This window comes from Theropithecus gelada, chromosome 8 (assembly GCF_003255815.1).
Source record: "Theropithecus gelada isolate Dixy chromosome 8, Tgel_1.0, whole genome shotgun sequence".
Lineage (NCBI taxonomy): Eukaryota > Metazoa > Chordata > Mammalia > Primates > Cercopithecidae > Theropithecus > Theropithecus gelada.
This window is the reverse complement of record NC_037676.1, coordinates 11,887,496-11,914,616: the sequence shown is the minus strand read 5'-3', so window position 1 is coordinate 11,914,616 and position 27,121 is coordinate 11,887,496. Positions and strand designations below refer to the sequence as shown.

General features: G+C 37.5%; 1 protein-coding gene across 3 annotated transcripts in view; it reads left to right on the top strand.

Moving 5' to 3' along the window:
• DLC1 (DLC1 Rho GTPase activating protein) overlaps positions 1 to 27,121 on the top strand; it is a 523,910-nt gene that overhangs the window by 182,692 nt on the left and 314,097 nt on the right. For all 3 annotated transcript variants that reach the window (XM_025393619.1, XM_025393613.1, XM_025393612.1), the window contains exon 3: positions 24,673 to 24,822. Coding sequence is in view for 2 of the 3 variants with exons in the window: in XM_025393613.1 (XP_025249398.1) it covers positions 24,673 to 24,822 (150 nt within the window). In the remaining variant the exon portion in view is untranslated. The remainder of the gene's footprint in view (positions 1 to 24,672; positions 24,823 to 27,121) is intronic.

Sequence of the window (27,121 nt, the reverse complement as noted above, 5' to 3'; positions counted from 1 at the left end):
AGCTGAAAATTTGTTTGTGTGTCTTTCTGAGCAAGAAGAATTATTTAAAATCTAGAGATTCTATCCAAATAGATACTAAAAAGAAATGCAAGGTTGCTTCCAGCAAATAAAAGTATACTTACTGAGTATCACTATGTGCCCTGCAGTGAGATGGGCATGGCAAAAGATACATACAATAAAACTTTCCATTTTTTGCTTTCACTACTAGGAAGCTCAATGCCAAACTTGCTGCTGCATGATGATAGTAGCTGTACATCTGAGCTTTTTGTATTTTACTTCTCCCTACACTCTATCAGTGGTTTTCAACCACTACGAATCACTACAAAAAGTTTTTTGTTTGTTTGTTTTTAAGTATGGATGCCTAGACTTTATCCCAAATTTATTAAATCAGACCTTATGAGGATAGTGGCCAGATACTTACATTGCATAAAACTCAATAGTTCATCCTTACATGCATTTCTCTTTTAAATCACTGCTCTAAATAACTGGTTTTCAAACTTTATATTTGTAAGAATCATCTGAGGGACTTGATAAACTGCAAATGTCCAGGTCTCTTCCACTATGATTTGGTAGGCCTTGGAGGAGACCTATGATCTGTATTGCTAAAAAGCACTATAGTGCTTTCTGATACAGGTGTTTGATAAACTGCACCTTAAACACCATTGAGGAATGTGGGTTTTATCTGATAATTGTATTTAAAGGTCATGTTTTGTTCTTCCCTTTAATCATAAACCATCAAAGTTTATCTAATAATTAAGGTCAACGTGTTTAGAGTCATAAAAGACCTTAGAGATCGTTGAATCCAGTGGTTTTCAAATGATTCTGTGGAATTTGTTTAAGCAGAGATTCTGCCTTCTCTCACCCCACCAGGTTGCCCTGTAGCCTGACCAGAGTCTACTTATGTCTCTTCCATAATTGGGTTACTGTGTAAATATTCTTTGAAGAATTGGTTCTACATCTTCAAGAACACCCTTGGGCCACCAAAATGGTATATAGATTGAGAAAAACACAAAGGAGTCATAGCAAGCATGCAGTTCCATCACCACCCATTACATTAAATGGCAAAAAAACCCATCTTGGACAGGTTAACTTTTACCTCTCAGAGACTCAACAGATGGAGAGAGTGTGCCCTACAATCTCCCAAGGCATATCTTTTCTTCTGAACTCAAGTCACCCTGGAGTAGTTGGGTCACCATTTCCCAAACTAGTGTTCTGTGAAATAAAAAATAAAAAAATAAAAAATAAACAGATAAAAGGATCTTATGCTCAGGTTTGAGAAATTATTGGTTAAATCAAACTAAATATTCTTCTTTACTTTAGGAGCTCTCAAAGCTTTCAAGTTGCTAACAGATATCATAATGATTCAGTAAAAACTTATAAAAGTAAAAAATCGTAGAAAACAGAATTTTTGAAAATTTGATTATTCAAACATTCCTCTCAAGTCATCCCTATTAAAATTAAAGTGAAAATCCTCTACTAATATCCTCACAATAATCTTTTTTGAAACATTAATATAAACCTACATGTATGCTTGAAATGAATTTATGATTGTATCACGGCACACAGCATCTCTTGTCATGCCATGGTGTCTGTGGACCCAGTGAAGGTACCTGCACCTCCCATTCCTCGGTTCTCTTTTGCCACCTTATCTTTTTACACTAGTACAACACACACCCACACAAAAGCCTAGAAAGAGTGAGATTAAGACTCCCAAGAAAAACAAAATGCCTTTCATTCCTGAGCCCTAAACTTTCATCATAGCCCTTCACCTGTTCCCCAAAGCCACCTGCACAGAGGATGTTGTCTCTCTGCAAGCAAACTGGAACATTGTTACTGGATTTCTGGCCAGATGGTCAAGCAGTCAGATTATTGAATGACCAGTATATGCCTAACATTTCCCTTGGTTCTCTGAGGGGTGCAAAGGCATAAGAAGACATTATTCCTGCATCCCAGGGCTTCAGTCTAACAAAGACCTGAGGCAGAAATTGTAAAAGGCTCAAAATAAAAGCATGCAATGCAACGGTTTAAGATTCATTTTTTAATCTCAAGGAGCTCACATTTTGAGGAGAAAATAGAAATATATGACTATAATTGCCATGAGAACAAGGGGCCCAAGGTGCAGTACAAAAGACTGGGTAATTCCAGGAGAAGGGGATTGAGAAAGAAGTCATAGAGGGAGGGTGACCAATTATTCCCTGCAGAGTGAATAGAATATTTCCAGATAGAATAGGAAGAGGTGACTGCTGAGCTGAAAAGTAGCATAGAGTTGAAGCCAACAGAGACAGAAACAGACCAAGAGATGTTTTTAAATCTTCACCTATGTTTAAAAAATGTAATTCTGTACAATGAGAAAGAATTGGTGTGAAATTATATGGCTCTCACTAGAATGATGATGCAGGGTCAAGGAAAGGAGAAATGAGTAGAGACTAGGGGGAGCCTCAGGAGTGGAGTTGCTGTCCTGGAGACATCAAGGAGGATGGAATAGAATAAGCCAGTGTCAGGACACAGCCCCATGAACCAGCAGTTGGACAGAGAATGTGGGAAAAACTTGGAGGCATGGGGCAATGTGTTGATAGTCAACGACAGTTTGGGAAAGCAACTGCAAACCTGGGGCATTAACCGTACAGGGGGGCATGGAATTGGGTAGGCAGGGAGAGAGCCAAGAGCCCCTCACACATTTGTATGAAGACAAATGTGTAAAAGACACATTTCTAAAAAGACAAAACAAAACAATGTAAGGAGTGTGGAATCAGAGCAAACAGCAGGAACTCCCAAAATACAGGTTGAAAAATGGGCCGCACCTGCATCACACAAAAGCCAGGGGGATTCATACTTAGGCACAGCAAGTTATAGGCTTAAACTTGACAGCATTAAGAAAAACTCGTGATATGACAAATTTTTCCAGTAGAGCATCATTGTAAGTAACCTTGAGGTAAGCTCTAATGATTGAAGCAAGACCTGGAGGAAATCCTAGGGTGAGAGACAAATGTAGGCAATTTTAAAGAAGAGAAGGAAAAAATATATAGACAATGGGACTATAAACACAGGAACCCTGAGGAAATACGAAGAACACAGAAAAATGGAAAGGACACAGATCTGCGAGGAAAAAGGACTGATTTCTAAATCTATGTTGCCTCTAATAAGTCTCAATTGTCATGTTTGCTTAAATACGAGGCTACTCTTAATGGTGTCAATTCTCACTTGAGCTTTACATTCTGGGAACTCCTGAGAAAAGATGGCACACGGTGACACAGGAGGCAAACAGACTAAATCTGAGGTTCATTTGAATGTAGTGTCAAGAGTTTCATCTGAGATAAAAAGAAGGTATTTATTAAAATACAGAGGTAACTATTCAGATAACTAAAAGATATTGATATTCAATTACTACTACAATAGTAGCTGCTACTAGTAATAAAAACTGTGTGCATCTATAGAGCACAAGTATGTGATTTAGAGAATACGATTAAGGCTCAGAAAATAAAGGAGAAGAAAAGTATTTGTGGAGTATCTACTGCTTGCCAACTTTGATATAAGATGTTTATATTCACAATGACAATAATTTCTCTATAGAAAAAGAAAACTGTCATTTAACAGACAATACTTGGAATATTAAGCATGGACATCTTTTCAATTTGTATCCAATCAGATTCCTCCTTGCCAAAAATAATAATAATAATAATTGACATGCGGGGTGGCTCACACCTGTAATCCCAGCACTTTGAGAGGGCAAGGCAGGAGGATTGCCTGAACCCCGGAGTTCGAGACCAGCCTGGGCAACATACCCAGACCCTGTCTCTACAAAAAATAAAAAGACTAGCCAGGTATGGTGGTGCACGCCTGTGGTCCCACCTAGTCAGGAGGCTGAGGCCTTCAGTCCTTTCTTTAACTGGTTCTAAACAGAAGACAATCACTTCAGCCAGAGCCCAGGAGGTCAAGGCTACAGTGAGCCATGATTGTGCCACTGTATTGCATCCCGGGCAACAGTGAGACCCTGTCCCCCCCAAAAATAAAAATTTTAAACTTTAAAAATGGAAAAATTGTTTTCAGTGGGGAGGAGGAGGTTGGTTTTGCTTTATATACATTAAGCTAAATCAGTTTGACCATGATAATATGAGATATATATATATATATATATATATATATTTTTTTTTTTTTTTTTTTTTTTGCTATGACACGGTATAATGATATTGACTCACTACTTCAAAAATGTCCACAAAATGCAACAGTCTCGCTTACCAGGTAGGCTCTGTAATATCCTGTCACCCCTTCTGCCAAATACAGTCTCTCTGCCTCCCAGGGATTTCGTTAAATGAGACTGATAGAGAAAATGACCCACTCTGTCACCATACATTAATCCTGAAGATGTCAGATAGTGAGTGTTAGCAGCATCATTCCCACTGCTGTTTGTTTTCTAAGTTTTCCTTTTCGTCTAAATAAAAATACTCAGACCTGTGAACTCTGAGAACAAGATGTGCCTTTTTCTTGTCCTGCCACATGGCTCCATCAATATTGATATGAAACTAACCCTCCAGGGCTGTCTGTGCTCCTGGCAACGTTTCAACACTAACATGTGGTTAATTTTCTAGAGGATTTTTCTTCCCGTCCTGTGCTCAAGAGGAGCCAAAGAGTTTGTGGGAAACAGCCGCTTGACTCGTGCATCTATGGAGCTTGCATATTTCCCTGAGAGATAATGACCCTTCTCTTTTTTTACTGCACATTGTGTTCTAGGAACTTGGAAAGAGAAGCGTATCCTAAATACTTAGCAGGCTTTCAAAACAGTATTCCTGGACACATGGCATGTGAAAAATAAAAAAGTCAGAATTCTCAACATTTACTTCCTGTCAATATTTAGCAATAAATGTGTATGATCATATTTATAGCCATTTATATGCCATATGCATTGGTACATTATGTACTAAGCACAGAGGTTGTGATAAATACTCAAAGTAGATTCATTTTATTAAATTACTAATTTTGTCACACCTGTAATCCCAGCACTTTGGGAGGCCGAGGCGGGCGGATCATGAGGTCAGGAGATCGAGACCATCCTGGCTAACACGGTGAAACCTCGTCTCTACTAGCAACACAAAAAAATTAGCCAAGCATGGTGGTGGACGCCTGTAGTCCAAGCTATTCGGGAGGCTGAGGCAGGGGAATGGCGTGAACCCAGGAGGCAGAGCTTGCAGTGAGCCAAGATCGCATCACTGCACTCCAGCCTGGGTGACAGAGCAAGACTCTATCTCACAAAAAAAAAAAAATAAAATAAAATAAATACGTGTGTGTGTGTGTGTGTGTGTGTGTGTGTATATGTATATATATATATACACACATAACTAATTTTGGACCAAGAGTGCAAGGAAGATCTGAAGGCAAATACTGGAGATCTGATTTTTATTTTATTACTATTATTATTTTTTTGAGATAGTCTCTCTCTGTCGCCCAGCCTGGAGTGAAGTGGTGTGATCTCCACTCACTGCAACCTGTGCCTCCCGGGTTCAAGGGATTCTCCTGTCTCAGCCTCTGGAGTAGCTGGGATTACAGGCGTGTACCACCACACCTGGCTAATTTTTGTATTTTCAGTAGAGATGGGGTTTCACCATGTTGGCCAGGCTGATCTTGAACTCCTGACCTCAGGTGATCGGCCTTCCGAAGTGCTGGGATTATAGGCGTGAACCACCATCCCCAGCCTTGATTTTTATTTTTATCATTACTTCTATTTTTTCCAGGTAGGACAATGAGTTGTTTTGTTTTGTTTTCATTTCCGAAGTTTGTGAGGACAGTCTGCCAGAACAGTATTGCTTTGTTTTTATTTTCAATAGTATAAGGAAACATCCCTTTAAAATTCTATTAAATGGAATAAAGACATTTCTTAGGATTGTTTAATTTACTTTCTATTTTTATAGCTGTAGTAAAATGCACATTTGGATTATGTTTTGCTGAGCAAATAACAGAATCTTAAAAATAATGAGATCATAATTCTCATTTTCCCCTCGGATGGGCCTTGTAAGTCTGTAATGGATCAATGCTTTCAGTCCACAAGGAGACGTTTAGAATAAAAATATTCAGCCTTTTCTTTAACTTGTTCTAAAGAGAACAACATGGATTTTGAATTATTTTATTTGTAATGGTGACAGGGTCTGTTAAAAAATCTATACTTTCTCATGTATTTGCCCTTTCAGTCATCAGCAAACATCTGTGGTTGAATAAAATGTAAATAAGAATTTTATCAAATTGAAGAATAGCACACATCAGAGCAGAAATCTGATTTCTGTTCAGTCACAGAGTGTTTTGGAAATGCCTAGCAATCATAGTATTAATACTCCTTAGTACTGAAGATACTAATACTTTTTATAATTATAATTAGTATAATTAATTCTTTCTTCAATACTAAGAATCAAGGGTTATCCACAAATAACAGAGAGGTGAAACTACACCAACCTAGCAAAGATCCCTCCCCATCAGCTTATAAAACATGTCTACTTCTCCAAATCACTTAAATGGCAAATTTAGGTTCACCTTGAAACAAATAAAGGCAATACTATGCCCGTACATGTGTCGTGCAGAGACGGCACTGTGAGGCAGTAGGGATTGGAAGAAGAGCAGAAAACGTTCATTTTATTTTTCCACTTTCAATATAATTTTACAAAAATGCATTTATTTCCTTCTTAAAAATAGAATAATGAAGACCTGGAAAAGAGGATTGGTGAGTGAAGAGAAAAACAGAAAGACATGCATGCCAAACTTGGCAGACAGGGCACACCTGTGAAAATCAATTCAATTCAGCTACTCTTTGCCTGTTTAGTTGCGCCTTTCACTGTGCTTTGCATAAGAACTTAGCCATAGCTGGAGTCTCGCATCACCCCCCAACTCCATCAGAATTCTATACCTATTTTGTTAACATGTCTATGTCTATGATTTCCCATCATACCATGTGCTTCCATGACTTCCATCCTTCCATCTTACTCAAATTCAAGGTTCAATGTAATTGTCTTCTCTATGAAGCTGACCCTGGGCCATATCACCCAATCAGAATCTTTTTGTTTTGTTTGCTTTAATAGTACTTTGCTCAAACACTGGACTCCATTCCATTTGTTTTTTTAGCTGGTTGTTTGCATGTTGATCTACCAGATGTAATATCAACTCCTTAAAAGAAGAGAGGTTTTATTTATCTCTTGCATAAAACACTATGTTATTGATCTGATAGCTGCTCGATAGAGAAAGAAAAATAAAATAAAATAAACCCCAGCATCCTCCCTTTAACCAGAACTAATGAAAGAAGTGATACATTTGCTCCAAGATTAACTAAAACATTCAAAAAGAAGATATTTACATTGGCAAAAGACCCATTTGTCACCTAATGTATGCAGTAAACATGCAGTTTTCCAGGATATGTTTTAACTTTCTCTCTAGCTCCCTGCTCCTGCAGTCAAAACCTAGGAAGCCAACCATTTATTAATATTACTAATCGTAGACAATATTTTCATTGGTAAAAAAAAAAACCAATGCAGTCTCTAAATTCCTTTCTGGTTTTGAAATACTACTTTGTGATCTGTTTCTCTCATATGAAAATAACATAATTTTATCACTAAGCACCATTTCATCTACCATGGGTTTCTGAGAACAGTAATACTGTATCGTCTTAAACCTCATCTTTTGAAAACACAGAAAGATTACTTTTAGGTGTTAGTTTAAACCTCTTTAAATATACATATGTTATATATACCCTTCAAAATTTTTAAGGAATCCTGAATCCCAAACTCATTTAAAAAGTCTAAGATTTTTCTTAAGCTCTCTAACTCAAAAGATTTATCAGTCATAGTTCTATTTGTGCTTACACAATTGATAACCAAAGAATTACTACTCATGATGGGAAATCGGTACAAGTAAACTCCACAGAAGACCCATATATTAGTGACTATGACCATTTGAATTAAAAACCATAGAAACATATGTGTCCCTTTCATGGGTACATAGTTCATATGGAGAACAAGTAAGATACACATATAAATAAAGAAAAATTTCTCTTCACTGCGCCAGAGATTCCCTAGGCAGAAATTTGGGTTAAGAGTTATTACCATATTGGGAAAGAAGAAGCCATTGTTTGGTTTCCTTATGCACAAGGAAAAGGCAAACAAACAGGTCTTAATTATCTCAGGGAATTGGAGGATGAGTAACCTCAATATTTTGGAAGCAAAAGGCTATTTTTCAAATGTCCCTTTCCCTCAGAAATATTATACCACAAAGGCGTTTTTCAGTTTTGAATAAGTCCTGCAAGGACACAAACAATGAACCAGTCTACTGCCAATGCATTTTCTAATCAGTGCATCTGAAAAGTTATCTTCCGTTAAAGAGAAAATATCCTTATAGCTGTTTATGCTTTTTCTGTAGAAACTTTGACTTTTTTCACTCTCACCCATGGACTCAGGTCAAACTTTGACTTTTCGAGATTGCCAGATATACGTAGATGGTTATTAAAGATTGGGACTTAGTAGATAATTGTTAATTAATCAAAAACTATTTTTGAATCTTACTCTGTGCATAGACGCTACTGGGTACTTTAGGGGGTGCAGAGACACATTAGACCAGTCTTTTCTCAGGTAAACTTTAAAAATTGCTTGAGGAGATAATATATGCATGAAAAGCTTAATAATATAAGGCAGCTATACTGACTACTTATCATCAAAAAGTTCAATGAAAGAAATAGTTATGTGAAAAATGAATGACATGTATTCTGGAATTGTCATTGAATTTTGGAAAAGTTACAAGTGATGTTTTTTTCGTGGTTAAGCAAAAGATTAACCAGGAATTATAGCTATGATGCTAACTCACTTAACTTTTTAATCCAAAATATGGGCAGTTATCAGTCCATACGGAAGGGACCCACCCAGGTTTCTCAGTATAATCTGTAAGGGGTTTAGAGAAAACATCCAAGAGCTCAAATTGATGTTTCTCGTATAAACAGAGAATCGTGGTCCTTCTGCCTCATGGGGCTTACTGCATAGAAACTAGTCATTCATGTGCCCTAAAATTAAGCAGGTTAGTCTGTATTTGCCATTCCATTTATTATATGGAACCACTGAAAAGGTCAAAAATGGCCAGGAAAATGTGGCACATATACACCATGGAATACTATACAGTCATAAAAAAGAATGCATTCATGTCCTTTGCAGGAACATGGATGAAAGTGGAAGCCATCATTCTCAGCAAATTAACACGGGAACAGAAAACCAAACACCACATGTTCTCACTCATGAGTGGGAGTTGAACAATGAGGGGAACACAAGGAGGGGAACATCACACACCTGGACCTGTCAGGGCTTGGGGGGCAAGGGAAGGGAGAGCATTAGGACAGATACCTAATGCATGCGGAGCTTAAAACCTAGATGACAGGTTGATAGGTACAGCAAGCCACCATGGCACATGTACACCCATGTAACAAACCTGCACATGTACCCCAGAACTTTAAAAAAAAAAAGCAGATATTGGCAATTTCATATAATAGAACTTAATCAGTGTAGCCTAAGTCTCTATCAGTTTCCTACCTACTTTCTCCTTTCATGCTATTATGAGGACATAAGAAAATCCTTGGAGACACACACAAAATACATTCCAGGATTAATGGAAAGACCCTAGTGAGAAAAGTGGGTACTCATAGATGCCCATCAGTCTGTTCCCTGATTCTTTTCCTAAAAATCCCATAATGTTGCTTTCATCTAGTACAGGTGTATCTATTTAAAATCATCTGATTAGAAATAATTGTTGACACTTCGCTGTTTTTTACTGATCAGTGATTTTAACTAGCCTGACTACTCTCAAGAAAACCTCAGACTTATTTACTGATTTGAAATCAATCATATTCTTTACAGCACAATACCAGTACTTTAACAAAGGCAGAAAACAGACTTCAACATGTGAGGGCATAAAATGGGGGATAGAGGTGGTGAAAAAAAAATGTTTTTTTCTCAACATATTCTTCATGGAGCTCCTTTATCAAAATCACCTGGGTTATTTACAAAGGGCAGGTTCCCAGACCCCAGCCAAAAAATGTCAAACCAGAATCTCTCAAGTGTAATCCAGGAATCTACATTTAAGTAATTAATTGTTCTAATAAGGTGTTCACTATACTAGAATATGCAAAGTATAAGATGACAAAACCCTGTGTACCCACCACATGGGTTTATGAATCTGAATATTTTCCTATTTGTTGGAGGTTTTGTTTATACTATTTTGGTCTGTTTTATTTCTATCTGATTCTGAAATGAAACACTTCAGAGATGGTGCAGCATAGGTGGGAATCTCTCTGCTTCCACTTCCCTCCTTAAGTTCATAGGTAACCACCATCCTGAACCATCTAAAGTGGCCATATTTTGTATGTCCACACTCAATAAAATATATCGTATATCTTTTAGATGTTTTGCATATGTATCTTTTATATGCCTGTTTGATATGTTTTTTAAATTTTATGTCAAATTACATCACATGGTATTCATCATTTTGCAACTTCCTTTGTGTTCAATATTAGGTTATGGAGAGTGTTTTCACTGTTGATACTTTTAACTCAAGGCCAATTTTTTAAATTGCTATAGAGTGACATTTGCATATGTAACAAGTTCTATGAGCAAATTTTATGCACATTAAACTTAGGATGTAGGAAGACAGTGAATCAGGACCAAAGTGATGAGTCTAGGGAAGAATAACGTGGAAGCCAGCAGACGCCAGCATCAGGGTACATGGGTACACCTGTCACGGAACATGTGAACAGTCAAGAAGAAATGACCCTCCACTGAGCACTGTCTAGGTGGAAAGCATACTGAAAAGCTTTTTTCCTTTTCACAGATAAGAAACTTATTTTCCGACATGCCAGTCCCAAGCCATATCCTAACTTTGGCATAGTTGTTTGAAACTTCCCAGGGGAAATTTCAAGAAGACATACAAGAACATTGGTTGGACTTCTTAGCGGGAAAGAACATAATACTACTTTTCAGAAATACTTTTTATACCTGTGTACACTAAATGGCTCCATATTTATCGGTTTTTGTACATGTAGAGAAAAAATCATGAACATGCCATTCAGCACTTCTTTTTCAAGTTATTTAAAGGCCCTTAATGGTAAAAAAAAAAAAAACAAAAGAAAATGAAAAGAAAAGAAAAAAGAAAGAAATAATGGTAATAATAAGATAAAAATTAAACTGGCTAGGTACGGTGGCTCACACCTGTAATCCCAGCACTTTGGGAGGCCCAGGTAGGCAGATCACGAGGTCAGGAGATTGAGACCATCCTGGTTAATTAGTTTAGTAGAAAACCTGTCTCTACTAAAAATACAAAAAATTAGCTGGTCATGGTGGCAGGTGCCTGTAGTCCCAGCTACTTGGGAGGCTGAGTCAGGAGAATGGCATGAACCCGGGAGGCGGAACTTGCAGTGAGCCGAGATCATGTCACTGCACTCCAGTCTGGGTGACAGAGCGAGACTCGGTCTCAAAAAAGAAAAAAATTTAATATTTTACCCTGTTTAAATATCATTGAGAAGATGAAGGGGAAAATTAAACATATCCTTATATGCTTATGCTTAAAGAAAGAGTTTTTCACAACAAGTGACTAATATTTTTAAACTTCAAAATGTATTTACTTAAATCACTAGCAAATAGTAATTTATTTAATTAATTTAAATACTTAGTAAATCACTTAAATCACTAGATTTATTTATTACATCAAATCACATTGTATGGCACTAGTTGCCACGGACTTAAAAAAATAACATCGTGGGCCACGTGTGGTGGCTTACACCCGTAATCCCAGCATTTTAGGAGGCCAAGGTGGGCGGATCACGAGGTCAGGAGTTCAAGACCACCCTGACCAACATGGTGAAACCCTGTCTCTACTAAAAATACCAAAAAAATTAGCCAGGCATGGTGGTGCACGCCTGTAATCACAGTTACTCAGAAGGCTGAAGCAGGAGAATCGCTTGAACCTGGGTGGTGGAGGTTGCAGCGAGCTGAGATTCAGCCATTGCAATCCGGCCTAGGTGACAGAACAAGACTCTGTCCCTGCTCCTCCCCCCCAAAATAATAATAACATCGTGTCAAATAAAGATATTTTTCTTAGTTTATTGCATGTATTGTATTAGCTCATTCACTGAATGTTTGCTTTAAATCACATATGCAGAATCTTCTAACTATATTTTATGTGCTCACTTATGAGGTCTCTTTGAATCTTATCTTTTCCATATAGAGTCCCATTATGTCACTTCTTAGAAAATGTCAGTTTGGGTCTATGGTAGAAAGCCAAGGTCATAATGCTATTCTTTTCTATCTTTGAACTAAAAGAAACAGTGCAAATATTCAGGAATTCGTGCAATCTATGAGAAGAAAACTGTAATGTCGATGAGTCATAGGAAGAACAGATCATACATTAAATTGGTCAAGCCAGGATTCAACATATTGAGAATGATGGTCACAAAAGGGGATCATCACCAAGTTCTCAACAAAATTAGCTGTGGGTTAGTTGAACTGGCAAAGATAAATTTTCTATACACATAAAGATGGAAAGGATCTTAGGTATACTTTAGTGATCATATTTATTGAATATATGGACATCTTTTCATGTCAATAATAAGGATACTCAGTCATTATGTTAAAGGCTTCAGTGTATGTCAATATATGAACCTACCAAAACCTTTTAGTCCCTCATAATTCAACAAAGGTAAAAAGATAGTACATGAAAAAGATATTATAAAGTGTGTTATGCAGTTAAGGAATATAATTTCTGGGGAGCTTTTTCGTGTTTGTGGTGTCAGCTTTTTTTAGATTGTATTTTTTGTGTGTTTTTGCTTTCAATAAGCATTTATTTTTATATCACTGATATAATTCACCATCATGTACTTGTTGGAGTAGTTTAAAACTGTAACATGTAAGTCCCTTTGCCCCTCTCCCATTTCCATATTCAGCTCCCAAGGATGAATGTTGTATTAGTCTGTTCTCACACTGCTATAAAGACACTACTGGAGACTGGGTAATTTACAAAGAAAGGGGCTTTAATTGACTCACAGTTCCACATGGCTGGGAGGCCTCAGGAAACTTATTGTCATGGTGGAAGGCTAAGGAGAAGTAAGTACTTTCTTTACTAGGTGGCAGGAGACAGCAAGAGAGCAGGGGAAAACAATCAGATCATGTGAGAACTCACACACTCTCATGAGAACAGCGTGGGGGAACCTCCTCCATGATCCAATTACCTTCGAACAGGTCCCTCCCTCCATACCTGGGGAGATGAGATTTGGGTGGGGCACAAAGCCAAACCATATCAGATATCCTTCCAGATATTTTTTGTGTATATATATACATATATATATATGCACGCACATACACACACACAAATAATTTTGCGTGGATGTGTCTGTATGTGTGCTTGTGTGTGTGCGTGTGAGAGAGAGTGAGAGAGAGAGAAAGACAGAAATATATAAAGGATTTTATGCTGTAGAGCAGGGGTGTTTAATCTTTTGGCTTCCCTGGGTCACATTAGAAGAAGAATTATCTTGGGCCACACATGAAATACACTAACGCTAATGACAGTTGGTGAGCTAAAAACAAACAAACAAACAAACAAAATCTCATAATGTTTTAAGAAAGTTTACAAACTTGTGTTGGGCCACATTCAAAGCTCTCCTGGGCTGCGGGTTGGAAAAGCTTGCTATAGAATGTTCTTTACCTTTCTTTCTCTACTTAGCAAACTCTCTGTAGAGCACTTTCCTTATGAGTAGCAGGGTCCCAAGTACTGTTGGGTAGGTTATACCCTGCACAAGGACACCAAACTAAAGTGCTGAGTGGGGGCTGATAGGCCACCTGTGTTTTGCTCATTGAACATGAACCCTGGCACATGACTGTATCCATTCAAAGGGAGCATTTTTCTTTTTTTGTTTTTTTAGACGGAGTCTCAGTCTGTCCCCCAGGCTGGAGTGCGGTGGCGCGATCTCGGCTCACTGCAAGCTCCGCCTCTCGGGTTCACGCCATTCTCCTGCCTCAGGCTCCTGCGTCATTCGCACTACAGGCTCCCGCCACCATGCCCGGCTAATTTTTTGTATTTTTAGTAGAGACAGGGTTTCACTGTGTTAGCCAGGATGGTCTCGATCTTCAGACCTCGTGATCCGCCCGCCTCAGCCTCCCAAAGTGCTAGGATTACAGGCGTGAGCCACCGCGCCAAGGAGCATTTTTCCAACTTGCATTGAAGCATTAGGTAGGTTACTCATGGCCCTGTCAGTGCATGTGAATCTGCATCATCGTATGCAACTATTGCATTGTGATCCAAGAAATAATGGTGCCATAACTCATTAAGTTAAAGTTTTCTATTGATAGTAGGTTATTTCCTGTTTTTTGGCTACTAGCAAAAAATGCTACAACAAAGAGAGTATCGATTATACTTTCTTTGCATATGTGCAAGTAATTTTCTAAGATAGGTATCTAAAATTAAATTACCAGGTTGAAGAATATGTTCTACTTTAATTTCAATAGAGACTCCCAAGCTACTCTCCAAAGGGGAAAAAAAATTCTATTTCCAAAATATTGTCAAATTTGAGTGTGGTCATGATTTCTTTTTTATGAAAAAAAAATAATTATCATTCATAATTAATGAGCATTGTTTTAATTACCAGTGATGCTTTACACCTGTAGTCCCACCTACTCTGGAGGCTGAGGCAGGAGAATGGCTTGAACCCGGGAGGCGGAGCTTGCAGTGAGCTGAGATTGCACCACTGCACTCCAGCCTGGGGGACAGAGCGAGACTCCATCTCAAAAAAACAAAACAAAACAAAACAAACAAACAACAACAAAAAAAACACAAACAGTAAAACCAAAATGGCAACTCTTAGATTTGCCCAGGATTATAACATCAAATAAGATACTGGGAAGAGGCAATCCCCACTCACTGAAGCTGTAAAATTAAACATAAGGAGACAAATACTATTTATTCATTCAAAGAAACAAGCTTATGAGAGACCTCTCCATTGGAGTGATATTGCCCTTGAAGTCAAGGGTTTCCTCGGATATACCCAGCAAGAAGTGTGTTAAGCCAAAAGAAGATTATGTGAATGAAAACTACAGTTGCCAGATAAAACATAAAATACCCAGTTACATTTGAATTTCAGATAAAAATGTTGAGCTGCAGTATGTTCAATGCAATAATGTCTTATACAATATTTGGAAATATTTATACTAAAATATTATTATTTTTTATCTGAAATTCAAATGTAACTAGACATCCTATAGTTTTATTTGCTAAGTCTGCAAATTCAAATTGCAAATGAGGGAGAAGATTATATGTATTTGAGAAAGCAAAAGAAGCTCTCTACTTGTAGTAAAGCATTTCCTAAAACATAGTATGGCTTAATTGAGATTACATCAGATAGCATAAAGAATCTTTATTTTGATAATTGTGTAGTTTAATATGTGTTAGAAATAGATCACATTATTTATATATTATATAGCATGTATATATAATATTTAAAATACAGCTATAAAATAATAAGGAAGATACAGTGGTAAAAAAATAACTACAAATTTTAAGGAAAATATAGTTGTTGGACTCAGAATGATTGACATTTGGGGACCACTGGGCTGAATCAGAGAGTTACAACAGTGCGGTAGAGAAGTAGACAGAATTCAGGTCAACACAAAACTTTAAAAAAAAATAAGGGGTACATTTTAATGAAAAGGGAATACATGCTTACTTATGTCTTTCTTTGTTGTTCATGGCAAAGGAAGGATCATCATAATATTCCTAAAAACAATTTATGGAATTTCAGTGTTAAACAGATATTTTTCTTATGTTTTCAAACCAAGAAAAGTCTTGTCTGCTTTAAAACCTGAGCCAAAGCAAAGAGTTACTGAGTATTGTAAAAAATAAAAATAAAAAATAGTCACAGGAATTGGCAGATATCACATAAGCAGGATAGTATGGAATACATATCAGCTCAGCAAGACTGATCCTATATTCTGTAATGTATTTAGAGACCGGAATGACAATCTTTAATTTTAGCACCTAAAATGAAGACTGGTTCCAGCATGCTTACCAAATGATTTAGGCAGAAATTATATCCCAGTCCCCAAAGTGGGCCTTTGAAGTGCATGGAGGAAGCCATGCTCAGATTTCTCTGGAATAGGTTCTCCCCCTGGTTCACACCTACCACTTCTGAACACTTCTCAGGACGAGCTATATCACTATTCTTTGAAAGTATTTAGGAAACTGTGTAGGCAGCTTACGAAAGTTCTGGCTAATCAGTGCTCCGTTTGAAGCCTAGTTGGAGTTTAAAAATGGAGCAAAAGAGAAACCAATTTTCTTTACCACATCTTATTAAGTGGAAGCAGATTAATAGGGGGTAAATATAAACAGATAATATAAAGCCATGATCACTAATTAATGATTACATGTCAGTTAAAAGATTGCTTGTTGCAACTTTAAATAACAATATTATCTATCCATCTTCATGACCTAATATTATAATCAGAGTGGCACACATTATTAATAAAAGATAATATGCCTAGAACTTGGAGTTGAATGCAATATATCTAGCAAACAGGAAATAATTGTTGGTTTATTTTCTTTCCTGCTAGTCTACGTAAGTTTCAAATTAAAACACAGTGGAATAAAAATTAAGACTGACTGATTTAACTTGCCTAGAAATTCTGACTTTGGATAATTACATTATCTTTAGCTTCTTAGTGTCAATTTGCATGAAAATCTTCACTGCTCTAAAAAAAGAGACTTAATAACTTTCTGGTTTCTTAAACAGGATATTATTTTAAGAAAGGAAAGTCTCGAATTAGAAATTTATTGTCAAATGAAACATATAACACTAATATGAGATTTTTACACTAGTCCAGCTGGCCAGAGATCAAATACTTCAGGATGAAACTGAGCCAAGTCTTTTGCTAAAAGGTGCCTTTCTTTCACGGGTGAGCAAGGAGTATTACCAGCCCAGAATAATCAATAAGACACATATGGAATTGAAGACACCATAGGGGCCAGAACCTTGAATCAGGAGGTTTCAGTTCTATTCCTGGTTTAGCATTTAATTTATAATGATTATGTGATGCCACCATTCATTGACAAGAAAAGCGTTCAAGCAGTGCTCTATTTGCCGAACCAATCATCCACTATTTGCAAGCATCTGGGTATTCTACTGAACTTTTTTGGTTCTCTTCCAAATGCTGGCATTCGGAAAACAGAGCCTATGTCTCTCTAGAAGAGGCACACTCTTTTCTGGACTTTGTGTTTCTCCAGTCTGCAAAATGTCCGGTAATTTGCACCTCCTCCCCAACCATGTTGTGTGCATGCTGTGTTTGTGCTGTTCAATTAAGAGCATTTGTAGAAAGAGGGGTGTTGGGATTATCTGTCCCAGATGGAAGGAAAGAAGCAGAGAGGAGACTCCTGTTGTTTAAGCCTCACAGAATCTGACACTTTTAGGAAAGAATGGTTCTCTAGAAATCCTATTCATCTTCCCCAGATACCATGGCAATCAAAGAGACTTCACTGCCCGGGAACTAAATAGCTCTTCCAAGTAAATTAGGAGCTTCTTTCAGATTTCCAGGTTACCACCATGGGCTTGGACATCTTAGGTTTCTGACAGTAAATCAAATTGAGTTGAAATTTCTCTCCTAATTTGCCTCGTATCTACTGACCTATGTCTGAAAGAGATACAATTGGAAATTTCTTCCACAGCAGCTATATATATTATGTAAACTTTGACAGCAGCTGGTTGCCGTCCCCAAGGCAACAGGACGTTTCTGTTCTTAGCACTACACAGACGCATAACGGGAAAAAGAGACATACATCACAGCTTTGACTCAAGTTCAGCTCACAGTCAACTAAATACTTTTTCCTCATTAAAAAAGCAGATTGTGGCTATTCCACTAAGAATAGCCTGTTCATGTTCTAAACAGGCACTTAATTCTTAGGCTGCTTTAAAGAGGGTATATAGAACACGGAGAAGCACTTGCCTAGTCTGCCCTGGTCAGAGAACACATAGAGTAATATATTTAATTCTGTGCACCAACAGTTAATTGAGTCATTGACAGAATTATGTCATATACAGAGAAGAGTAAACATAATTAACGAGGATTTGAAAACATGTCATATGAGAAATAATTAAAGGAATTGAGGATGATTCACCCAAAAATGAAAGAACATGGGCACCACATCATTCTTCAAATATCTGAAAGACTGTTTCATGGAATATAGACACTGCTATTTCTGTCTAGTTCTTATGGAAGAAACTGAGAAGTTAGAGGAAGGCAGAATTTGACACTATAACCTTTTTTAAAATTTATAGCTGCACAAATATGAAATAGGTTGCTTCCTCCAAAACAGTGTACAGTACATAGCAGTCAATAAACATACCTTAAATGATTGCTAAATAAAAGTTTAAAGAACTAGGCAAGGCCAGGCACGGTGGCTCACGCTTGTAATCCCAGCACTTCAGGAGGCTGAGGCGGGCAGATCATGAGGTCAGAAGTTCGAGACCAGCCTGGCCAACACAGTGAAACCCCATCTCTACTGAAAAAAAGAAATACAAAAATTAGCTGGGGATGGTGGCAGGAGCCTGTAATCCCAGCTACTCGGGAGGCTGAGGCAGGAGAATCGCTTGAACCTGGGAGGCAGAGGTTGCAGTGAGCCAAGATTGTGCCACTGCTGTCCAGCCTGGGAGACAGAGCTGGACTCCATCTCCAAAAAAAAAAAAAAAGAACAAAAAAGAAAGAAAGAAAGAGAGAGAGAGGGAGAGAGAGAGGAAGGAAGGAAGGAAGGAAGGAAGGAAGGAAGGAAGGAAGGAAGGAAGGAAGGAAGGAAGGAAGGAAGGAAGGGAGGGAGGGAGGGAGGGAGGGAGGGAGGGAGGGAGGGAGGGGAAAAGAAAAGAAAAGGGAAAAGAAAGAAAAGAAAAGAGAAAAGAAAGAAAAGAAAAGAGAAAAGAAAACAACAGGGCAAGACGACTTCACAGGTTTCTTGCAATTAAGTTGTAGTAATTGACGTTCTTCAAAAACACAGTTTCTGTATATTGACAGGAAGAAAAACCAGGATGCAGAAGTTGAGGAGAGAATTCATGATACCCAAGTGGGCATAAAATTTAAAATGTTTAACATGGAGGGAAACCAACATGTAGAACTAGAAAGCTAACAGGAAGGGGAGTGGGAAGAGCCAGGCTCTAGTCTTGACTTTACCAAAGGATTTTTAAAACTCCCTGGAGTTCAATTTTCTCATCTGCAAAATCAAGGCACTGGAACCTTGAACTTTTATATTTCCGAATTATTTGTTGTTGAGTGAAGTATCCAAATGACATATCAGTAACTTAAAGAATCGTGTTTTGACTTAAGTATAAATGTGAACATAAAAATATGTTAACTGTTGGGCACTCATAGACATAAAGATGGGAACAACAGACACCGGGAACCACAGAGGGGAGAAGGAGGGAGGGAGGCAAGGGTTGAAAAACCACCTATTGTGCATTATGCTCACTAGCTGGATGACAGGATCAATCATACCCCAGACTTCAGCATCACACTATATACCCATGTAACAAGCCTGCACATTCAGTTCTGAGTCTAAGATAAAAGTTGAAATAAAAAAGATGTTAATTATAGTAAATTTTAAAGAAGTTTACAAACCTAAATAATAAATAGAGCAAGGAAGAGAGCTAAAGGAGCCACTACTGAAAAAAAATCTTCCAGAAGTACACAAAATTAATTAATTAATTAATTTGAGATGGAGTTTCACTCTCGTTACCCAGGCTGGAGTACAATGGCGCAATCTCGGCTCACTGCAGCCTCCACCTCCCAGGTTCAAGTGATTCTCCTGCCTCAGGCCTCCCAAGTAGCTAGGATTACAGGTGCCCACCACCATGCCCGTCTATCTATCTATCTATATATATAAAAATATATTTTTTTTTCTTTCTTTTTTTAGCAGAGATGGGGTTTCACCATGTTGGCCAGGCTGGTTTCCAATTCCTTACCTCAAGTGATCCACCCTCCTCTGCTTCCCAAAATGCTAGGATTACAGGCGTGAGCCACCATGCCTGTCCCAGAAGTAGACAAAATTTAAATCTACAATTCATACTAAAATTTACCTGGGCAACAAGGTAAATTCCTTGTTGCTCAGGTAATTCCTTAGTAATGTTAATCCCTGTTGCCCAGGAAATTCCTTCCAATATTAAGGAAAATAAATGTATTTAAAAAAATAAAATGCATTATTTTAATATGTTGTTATGTTGACTAAACCATAATTATAACTATATTTGTAACTATCAATGTTTCTATTCAAGTCAAATTCTAAGAAGAATTCTGCATCCTTCTGACCCCTATCCCAGTGTGTTTTGGAGTCACCAAATGCCAGTTGACCCTGGTTCACACCAGCTCAAACGGGCCAATTGTGTACATTTCTTCCAGCCTTGCAGTCAGTAACATCTTGTTGGCAGCTTGAAATGGGTCAGGGGAGTATTTATCCCACGGAAATTCACAAATAAGGACTTTCATTTTATTTGGAGATTCAGTTGCTAAACATTTACCAACATACCATAGCCCACCCATTTCCTGCTCCTAAGAAATATGCTCCCCAAACAGTGCCTTTTCCTATTCCACTTTAATCTTAAAACGTATAGCGTCTTGTAATAAAATAACCTGTTATTTCTTTACAGTCATTGAATATGTGTTCAATTTAGACTTCAGCATAACAAGACCAAAACTAGAAAAAATAACCTTAGGATAAAGAGCATGCATTAGTCATGGGGCATTGCTGGATGGAAAGTATTGTAAGGTTTCAAAAATTTTGATTGACTATGTATTAAGAAACCTAGGCTGGATGCAGTGGCTCACACCTGTAATCCCAGCACTTTGGGAAGCTGAGACAAGAGTATCTCTTGAGTCCAGGAGTTTGAGACCAGCCTGGGCAACATGGCGAAATCCTGTCTCTACAAAAAATACAAAAAAAAAAAAAAAAAAAAAGCCAGATCTGGTGGCACGTGCCTATAGTACCAGCTACTTGGGAGGCTGAGATAGAAGGATCACTTGGATCCTGAGAGATCCAGGCTGTAGTGAGCCAAGATCATGCCACTACACTGTAGTATAGCCTGGGCAACAGAGTGAGACCTTGTTTCAAAAAGGAAAAATGGAAGGAAAGGAGAAAGAAAGAAATCTAAAAGTTTATAAAATGTACTAAATCACTCATTTGCTTATATCTTGACAGTGGTCTCCATTACACAAAGAATGAAACTTACCACTTTATAGTGACCTTTAAAACAAAAAATGGTGTCTCCTATTTAAATCCAGCCTCATTTTGCACTAGCACTCATTCCCTCTCCCTCTCACTTCCCCTCCGTCAACTTTCCTATTAGTTTTTCTGTTTCTCTTATTAACCAAACCCATTTCCTCCTTAACATCACTGTGTTACTCTTTGCTCTGCTTGAACACTGTTTTCCCAGTTTTCCTCATCCTTTTTGACTTCCTTGTAATCACTCCTCCCTTCCTCCCCCACTTCTCCTCCTCTTTCTTTTCCTCCTCCTCCTTCTTATTCTTTCTCTTTTCTGTCTTTATCTCCGCCTCTCTATCTCTATCATCTCCTCCATCTCATCCTCTCCCTCTCTCTCATCATGGTTTAACTCTCACTTCTGCAAAGAGCTCTTCTGTGACCAGGCTACAACCTTGCGGTTACTGTGTATCTCATTACCCTACTTATTTTCTTCTTACATTTGTTCCCATTTGAAACTGTCTTACGTAAGACTCTGTTGATTTTCATTGTCTTCCTATGGTTGACTATAATATTCAGGAAAACAGAGATTTTATCTGTCTTTCTTGCTGATAAATATTCAGTCCCTTGGACGAGTGACTGAAGGGAAGAAGGAAGGAAAGATAGAGGGAAGAGAATTTAGCATCTTGGTCTTGATTTACAGAGGTTACTGAAATACTAATTTCATTAGTAGGCAGCTTCACTTGTTAAGAAGTTTCTCTTCCTGGACTATAGTGACAGGGAGTTTTTTAAGTCCACCGTAGATGTCCACTTAGACAAAATCTGCAAATACGCTGCTCTGTTTTCAAGCATGAAAACATTTGCTGGAGTGTAGCCATCAACATATGAAAGGTTAAAACTTTGTGAAATATTAATACTGGGGCTTTGAAAATGAGAGCAATAGTGTTTATCCAAAGCATCAGGTTTGCAGTCATTCTATTTTGTGAAGTTTTTTTTTTGAATGTGTAACATATGATACTGGTCTGTGTACTTGACCCTTCAGGCTAAATGTAATGGATGGTGAATAAGGATGTATCCAAGAAGAAAAAGGAATCAAAATAGGCTTATTTCTCTAAAGGAGTATCACAGAGTAAGAATGTTTGGTTTCAATCCTTTTGGCAGATCATTTAAAATAATTTGATCTTCATCCCATGGATTTGAAAATGTTTTTAAAGCACAATGTCAGCATCCAGTTAATTCAAAGACAAATTGTTTCTGAGACTACTGCTGATCTGTCTAGGATAGCTGCAGGATATACTGCTATATCCAACATTAACCTAGTAGCTGGAAAATATCAAGAAATATTTTCTAAGGCTTTGGGGGGTGTTATTTCAGTGGCTCCGATTGATTTCATTATTATTATTCCTGAAAATGAATTGCATGAGTATAACTTGACTTATGTCTGCCAGGTAGAAAAATCGAATCTTTGTCCTTGAGGACATTATAACTGAGAAAGGAAAGACGATCACACAAAATCATATGTGGAAATAGAGTTGCAAAGATCATCATCTTGCCAAACACAACTTTGGTTTAAAAGAAAGTATATAATGAAGCCCATGGGAGGAGTGATTTCGGGGATTTAATTACTATTTAATCAGATTTTTCCATTATCTGGAATATTTAGAAGGGAATTAACCTAAAGAAGTTATAAGCACGATCATACTATCAATAACACTTCTTTGAATGTAACAAAGTTCTGTAGCTGCAAGGGATAGGATACATGGAAAGGATCAGGTCTGTTTGTTCGCAAATATCATGGACCCCTTTACAAGAATAGTTTATGATGACAAAAAAATGTAATTTTCTGTCACAGCCTTATTAAGTGTTTTAGACAGCAGGGACAATAGGAGGAGACTGAAATAATAACAGCAGCATGGTATTCTGAAAGAATTAGCATGCCTCAAAAAATTCTTAACGTATTCTTAAAATTAATCTGTCTTTGTGAAAACAGGGCTAGCTGTTTCAATTTGCATTAATCTGTTAAACCATGCACAAGTTCAGTTTACTCAAGTAACATATCCAATGTTAGCTTAATTAATTGATTGTCTGACCAATTTAATCTGATAAACCAATTATCTGACATGTCCAAGGTAATGCCTCTGTAATATTAACAGTCTGCTCTTGCTGTTTAAGATATAGAAAGTTCGATACAATTAGATTAACCCACAAAATTATCCTAGACCCTGTCCTTTGGGGGTGCCTTTTAATGGTGGCTAGGGGGAATTTAGAAGGATTAAAATAAACAGCAAATTAAAAAAAAAAAAAAGGAGGTTGTGATTCAGGCAGTCATCGGATTCATCTCACAAGGAACCATCACCAAAGTGAATCCTCAATCTGCCACCATTGTATTGAGAGCCCTCAGGCTTCTGTCAAGATGTATTTTCCCACTGAGATCAGCCACTGGTGGTCCTTTTAAAGCTGATTCACCCAGATCAATATAATCAGACAGATGGAGAGGATGGCAACGTAAGTCACAAATGATGACTTGCCTCAAAAGAGCCGACCCTGAGTGCATGACATTTCTCTGTAGATGTTCCTTTTGAAGAACCTAACTGTGCTTTCTATGGTATTTTTTTTTTTTTTTTAGCCAATACCCTAACCCATCCTAATACCTTGCACAACACAGGGAATCTGGAAGATTCCTAGAACTAATTGGCTTGACTTAAACACACCAGAATTGTAGAGTCATGCCCAAGTAACTCCATAGGCTCAATGGGAAGCTTTACTCCTATAAGCAAAAATATTTCTATCAATATATGTCTGTAGTATAGAGAATTGAGAGTAAGCAACCATAGTCATTTACAAAAATACAAATTTTTGTGGGAGCTGTTTTATAAAAGTGTGTGAAAGAAAAGAAATTCAAAAGAAGAAATTTTAGTTAGGATATAGCTTTAAGTAGCCATGCTACTTAAGCCCCATGCTAGGAAAACTGTTCCCCTGCAAACAGAAAACTTGCCTCGCTTAATTCTTTTCCAGTGTTTTTACTATACTGCAAAAGAGTCTTCCAAAAATGTTATCTCATATGCATCCCTAAATGTCCAGCCACAAACAATTATTAGTACCTTTTAAATAATCAAGTTGTACTCTCAAAAAAGAAGAAAAATATGTAACTTTTCCCAAAAATAAGTAGTGGGAAAATAGTAAATACATGCCATTACTCATTGTTGTTATACGTCTTTGTTCATTGCACTTTGCTTTATAAGATATATATTTAATATTCATCTAAAATGCTTTCTTGGCACTAGGTCAGTATCTTCCCAATGAAGAGCCCATTGATGACACAGAATGGAACTTCTCTTCTAATTAAAGACCGCCTATTACGCAGCGTCCCTTTTGTCGCATTGAAGAACAGGGAACTTTTTATTCTTATTAAGAAATGGCCTCTCAGATTCAGTAACAACATGTTCTGTTCCTCAGGAAATAAGAGAAGATCGAGATAGGGCGCGGCTGGACTCCATGGTGCTGCTGATTATGAAACTGGACCAGCTTGATCAGGACATAGAGAATGCCCTCAGCACCAGCTCCTCTCCGTCGGGCACACCAATGAACCTGCGGCGGCACGTTCCTGTGAGATTTCCACTTTCTACTTATTTTCCCATAAGAGTCGTATCTCTGTACTTTATACAGTCCCTCTTGCAAAGGAAACATCCTTGTTAATGGCATCTAACAACATATGACTCCAATACAGTACAATAAAGATAACCAAAATACTTCTATGCATCATGCATACATTCTAGGCATACTTCTATGCAAAGAGGCCACAGAGAAATGGGTGATACCAAAGAACATGTTTTTCATTAAACAGGAAGGAAAGTCACCTTGGGAAATTATGCTTTGTAGTGATTGAACCTTCCTTAATTGCCAGTCTTCTCTGATATGAGAGAGACTCTGTTAGCAAGTACTATGTCTGTCACTGTCCCACAAATTTGTATTGCAAGTAGAAGATTCCTATTATAGATTTGCTACATGAATAACTGGATGGATGGATGGATGGATGGATGGATGCTAGTTGAACTAGCCCAACACACTACAAGAAAGAATTTAGATGAGATTAACTTGAGAAAACTCTAAAATTCACTTAGTGAGATACAGTGAAAGAGACAGAGCTGAGAATTTCATTTTATTATGCATCAATTTTACATAATACAGACACTCCTCTGAGAGTCCAGCACTCAAAATCTGGAAGACAGATTCTAGGATCGACTATACGCTTTACATATTTACTATCAGCATCATATTAAATGACTTAGTTTGTACAGATCTAGGAAATGTGATGGTTGAGTTTACTTATAATTAAGCTATGAATCACTGTTCAACTCATGTATTACTTGTGTTATTCAATAATAAACATATTAAATCAAGAAACTTGTATTTACCTGAAATCAAAGCAGTAGAAAAACATATATATAAATTTAAGCATCTACTGAAATATAACTGTTGTCTATTAAATGATTTGATACATATTCTTCTGCCTCCATTTAAATTGTCAACTGGATTTTATATTGCCCACATTGTCTCATGGAATATCACAATTGTTAGGTCTGTAAATAGAGATATATTCAGAATAGGCAAATATAATACAGTGGAAACATTATGAACTTTGGAGTGTGAAGGTCTGAGTTCAAATGCCAGCATTATACCTGACTTTCTGGGAACATAAAGTTATTTAATTTCTCAACTGCGGGTTCATGTGAAAAACGGAGATATTATTTCCTAACTAATGGCTCTTTGGGAGGCATAAATGAAAAAAATGTATGTAAGAGGTATTGCACGGATCAAGCACAGAGTACATGGTTAATTCTCCTTCCTCCCCCTTGTACTAGACTCACTCACACCAGGCCTTGAGCTAGAGATGAATAAGACATATCCCAACACCCTGGAAACTGCTTTTTGATCTTTATGTTTTTCTGGGTCACCTCTTGTTCTTTATTTATGTTCCTTGGAATTTAAAGCTAATTTTAACATTCTTTCACCATCAAATTTTTTCCCACAGAAGTTTCCACTCCTTTTGATAATTGTGTGGTGGAATAAGAGGATTATAATGGCAGGATTAGGACCTTGACCATCTACCAAGGAGCACTGACCCAGATACAGAGGACACACTGCCTCTGCCCCACCCTCATACTTCACTGTGAATTTATAGATTAGCAGGAAGAACAAGACACACAGTGAAACACTCACTGCCCCCCAACTCTACCCCAGTTTGAGAATATTTATGAGAAAATGCCAGAATAAGTTCTGCATATAATAAAAACTATCAAGAATAATATAGTCTTTAAAGATGTCTTTAACATAAAAAAAAAATTAAAGCACAGGTAGAGATAAAGGTTTAAAGGAGGCTGCATAGATAAAGCCTTATAAATTGGCTATGGCCTGATGAATCAACAGAGCCCAGGATCTGGTGGTTTTCTCCTTTGCAAGGCTGATTTTATCCAGGCACTCACAGTGTGCCAGTCTCTTGGTGTTTACTGAGATAGCCAATCTTGTAGGATGAATGGGGACAGGGGATGAGATGAAGACTAAGTATTTAGTGAGTGCTAACCTTTATGTAAGTTACTTCATTTAACCTCTTGACAGTCCTACCATGAGAAATCTGAGCTTCAGAGAGAGAGGATGAGTAATTTACCTGTGTTCACACTGATGGGGAACGGTGAGTTATTTACCAAAGGTCACCCAGCAGGTGAGATTTGCACATCTGTCAGACTCCAAAACCTATGCTCATTCTGCTATATTAGAAGCCTTCCCAACATGCCAATATTTTATTTACAATGAGGTACGTACAATTTCCAGAACCAGAATTCCCTGGTTGTCAGACAGTCAGGGCGTTTTCTTCCTAATAATGACATGTTTTGAAGTTTGAATTAGG